Source organism: the organism of the source record quoted next, unplaced genomic scaffold, assembly GCF_019419815.1.
Source record: "Pyrus x bretschneideri cultivar Hongxiangsu unplaced genomic scaffold, Pyrus_bretschneideri_v1 Contig40, whole genome shotgun sequence".
In the NCBI taxonomy this organism is placed as follows: Eukaryota; Viridiplantae; Streptophyta; class Magnoliopsida; order Rosales; family Rosaceae; genus Pyrus; species Pyrus x bretschneideri.
Genome location: NW_025999724.1, coordinates 1,977,536 through 1,980,827, shown reverse-complemented (window position 1 = coordinate 1,980,827; position 3,292 = coordinate 1,977,536). Strand labels below are relative to the sequence as shown.

At 37.4% G+C, this 3,292-nt stretch overlaps 1 protein-coding gene across 1 annotated transcript; it reads left to right on the top strand.

The window, feature by feature from the left end:
* The first annotated feature begins 295 nt into the window (after window positions 1-295).
* On the top strand, window positions 296-3,005 carry LOC125469173 (putative anthocyanidin reductase). Its single transcript, XM_048566239.1, has 4 exons — window positions 296-450; window positions 597-763; window positions 2,054-2,266; window positions 2,525-3,005. Exons 1-4 carry the CDS (start codon window positions 330-332, stop codon window positions 2,894-2,896), a joined length of 873 nt encoding a protein of 290 aa, XP_048422196.1. The 5' UTR covers window positions 296-329; the 3' UTR covers window positions 2,897-3,005.
* Window positions 3,006-3,292: the final 287 nt, after the last annotated feature.

Here is a 3,292-nt window from a genome sequence, read left to right as displayed (position 1 = left end):
TCCTCTCACTTCCAGTGTTCTCTCGTGTCCTTCTATTTTGTGTAATCACGGTTAAGTTACGTTAATATTTTATATTAATTTTTTTATAGAGATAATAAGACAAAATGAATAGTAATATAAAAGGTTGACGTGGCTTAATCGTGACCACACAAACAAAAGGGCATTAGAAATGGAAGGACAGAGAATTCTTGTTCGAAAGTAATCCACCTAAAGTGGGATTTGACCAAACTAATATAAGAAAGTAAATATTCTACAGTAATGATGATATATTACAAGGATTCTACAACATATTACAAGGATATTTCTTAATAGAACTCACCGATTTTTCCATGAGCATGAGTACTAGCTACAAGGTATGTGTTATAGGCGGTGCAGGCTACATTGGTTCTTGGCTTGTCAAGCAGCTTTTAGAAAAAGGATACACTGTCCATGCAACACTCCGCAACTTGGGTATGTGCGCGACGTTTATAATTGTCAGATTATGAATTAGAATCGTTAATTCACACTCATCATAGAACATAATACGTTTCTTGTCTCTCCTGCTTTCTATTTTTTTGTCTCTTAAAATGAATTTTGCTTTTATGAAATATTGACAGATGATGTGACCAAAGTGAGCGTTCTGAAGAGCCTTCCTGATGCTGATGCTAGATTAGTGCTGTTTGAAGCTGACATTTACAGCCCAATTGAGTATGAGAATGCAATTGAAGGCTGTATGTTTGTTTTCCATGTAGCAACTCCCTTACAACACACTGAAAATTCCCAGGTTTCCCCCTTCATGATCTTGATATACAGTCCTATAGTTTAGCACATATTTGATCCGAAACCTATTTTCAAAACGGGTAATTTGCTCGAGATCACAAATATATTTTCAATATTAAGATCGGGTCAGTCAACCTTTTGTGGTATTGACCTTAGCTCTGCTACCCTTACTTGAAGAGAAGAAGGCATCGTTTGGCAGTTTGGACTGTACTGACTATTTCTGTTGAATAGGATAAATAGTTACCGGATAGTACTGACTAAATTAATCGGGCATTTGGTGCAATATCAAACTATAACCGTATTATTCATATTGTATCGAATATAATTATATAATTATCTAAAAACCCAAATACTTTTCAAATCCTAAACTTCAAAATAAAAAGCAAATTAAAAAGCCCCAAATTAAGCAAAATCTAATTTTTTAAAAAAATAAAAAATTGCCCAGATGAAATATTGTTCAACAGTCAGGCTACAGACAACCAAATGAACAAAAATAAACAAATTAAATGTTGAACAAAAATACATAAAAATACCAAAAAATTGCCCAGATGAAATATTGTTCTGCAGGCATGATGGTAACCCGCTTGGCATGGATGGCGCATAGGTTGGTGTCCTCAAATAGACCCACAAGGTAGGCCTCAGCAGCCTCCTACAGTGCCAACACCGCGTGGCTCTGGAAATACAGATCAATTTTGAAATCCTGGGCAATTTCATGAACAAGCCTCTAGAATGGCAATTTCCTGATCAAGAGCTCAGTACTCTTCTGGTACTTTTGGATTTCACGAAGAGAGACAGTACCAGGAGAGCAGCAGTGCGACAGTACTAGGAGAGTAGCGACCGGGAGAACGACGACGACGAGAGGGACGACGGCGAGAAGAGGTGTCGTGGAGAACGAAGTGCGAGAGAGAGGAAAGGTTATACCCGACTAATAATCCACTCCTTTTGGAAAGGTTTATTAAGAAGGTGTATACCCGACTATCCTATCCGGCTAATTAAATTAATCCGACAACTATTTAATACGAGAAGACATCAAATAGCCAGGTTCGTACTATTAGTCCTATCCGATTCCTTATACGACATGCCAAACGAGGACTTTTTATTCATGTATGCTAGAAAATGAAATGACAATGGACTTATGTTAAAGTATGAAACTATTTGTTGATCTAAACCAGCTTTCCTATGTTTCCTATGTTAAAAATTTGATATTTATATATAATGTGATCAAATTACTGCAAAGCAGTACAAGAACATAAAAATTGATATTTATATATGACGTGATCAAATTGCAAAGCAGTACAAGAACATAACTGAGGCTGCCATAGCTGGGGCAAAGAGCATTGCAGAATGTTGTCTTAAATCAGGAACAGTTAAGAGGCTAATCTACACAGCATCCGTGGTGGCTGCATCTCCACTGAAAGAGGATGGGAGTGGCTTTGGAAACGTGGTGGATGAAACCTGTTGGACTCCTCTCAGTCTTTCATTTGCTTGTTCTAATGCTTATCGTAAGGTACATCAATTTCATAGCATTTTCTCTTGGATTTTTCTTACTTTTAGTTTATCATTCTCACGGAGTCGATGTTGGGGAGAGAAGAATTGAATACAGAACCTCAAGTACCGGGTAAATGTTCTTAACCACTTACGTTACAAGCCCTTGCAAATTTCCTAGCTAATCATATATTGCTCCTCTAAACTCAATGTTGTGCCAAATGTTTCTATTCGGACTTTTATGGTCTGCCTTACGCTATCTTTTCAAGTATAATTGCAGGCCTATGTGGATTCAACAACACTTGCAGAGAGAGAAATCTTGAGCTATGGGAACCAAAAAAATGGTGGACTGGAGGTTGTGACTCTGGCCTGTGGCCTTGTTGGGGGTGATGCGCTTCTGCCTTTCAGATCCTCGAGTGTGGCTGTTTTTATTTCTCAGCTTACAAACAGTGCAACCGAGTACCAATTACTCAGATTTCTGGAGGAATTGGTTGGGAAAATTCCCATAGTACACATCGATGATGTGTGTGATGTCCATATCTTCTGCATGGAAAAACCTTCAATAAGTGTTAGATTTTTGTGCGCAAGCTCATACGTTTCATCAGCAGAAATTGCTACTTACTACCAACAAAACTACCCAATATTTCACTAAAAGAGAATTTAAACCACGGATTTCGTTTGCTATTCATCGTCACACATTTTAAAAGTTTTTGGTCAAACAAAATCCATGCTTGTGACGTTGCATTGATCCTGCATCTTTTGTTTATTCTTGCAAAATCCCGACTTTTGTGCCGGGGTAGCCCTTGCCCTTTGATCAATTCAAAATGTATTATATCCTTCAATTATCTAAAAGGAAAACTACTATTTGTCTTCGATCTGATAACACGAAATGTGCTTACAGCGTAAGTCAAGCAGATTAATAAAAGAGAATAAAATAAAATGTGTACACCGTAATTATGTGAGATACTGGGACCTTCAATTTGTTATATAATGGGGTGTTTGATGCAGAATGAAAAAACAACAATTGTAGTCTTGGAAGACTGCAGGT

What these genes read in the sequence shown, in the direction of transcription:
- LOC125469173 (XM_048566239.1), top strand. Translation starts at nt 330, where the DNA reads ATGAGCATGAGTACTAGCTACAAGGTATGTGTTATAGGCGGTGCAGGC. An exon ending in TGCAACACTCCGCAACTTGG is followed by an intron (nt 451 to 596) that starts GTATGTGCGCGA and finishes AAATATTGACAG; the next exon opens with ATGATGTGACCAAAGTGAGC. An exon ending in GTTCTAATGCTTATCGTAAG is followed by an intron (nt 2,267 to 2,524) that starts GTACATCAATTT and finishes GTATAATTGCAG; the next exon opens with GCCTATGTGGATTCAACAAC.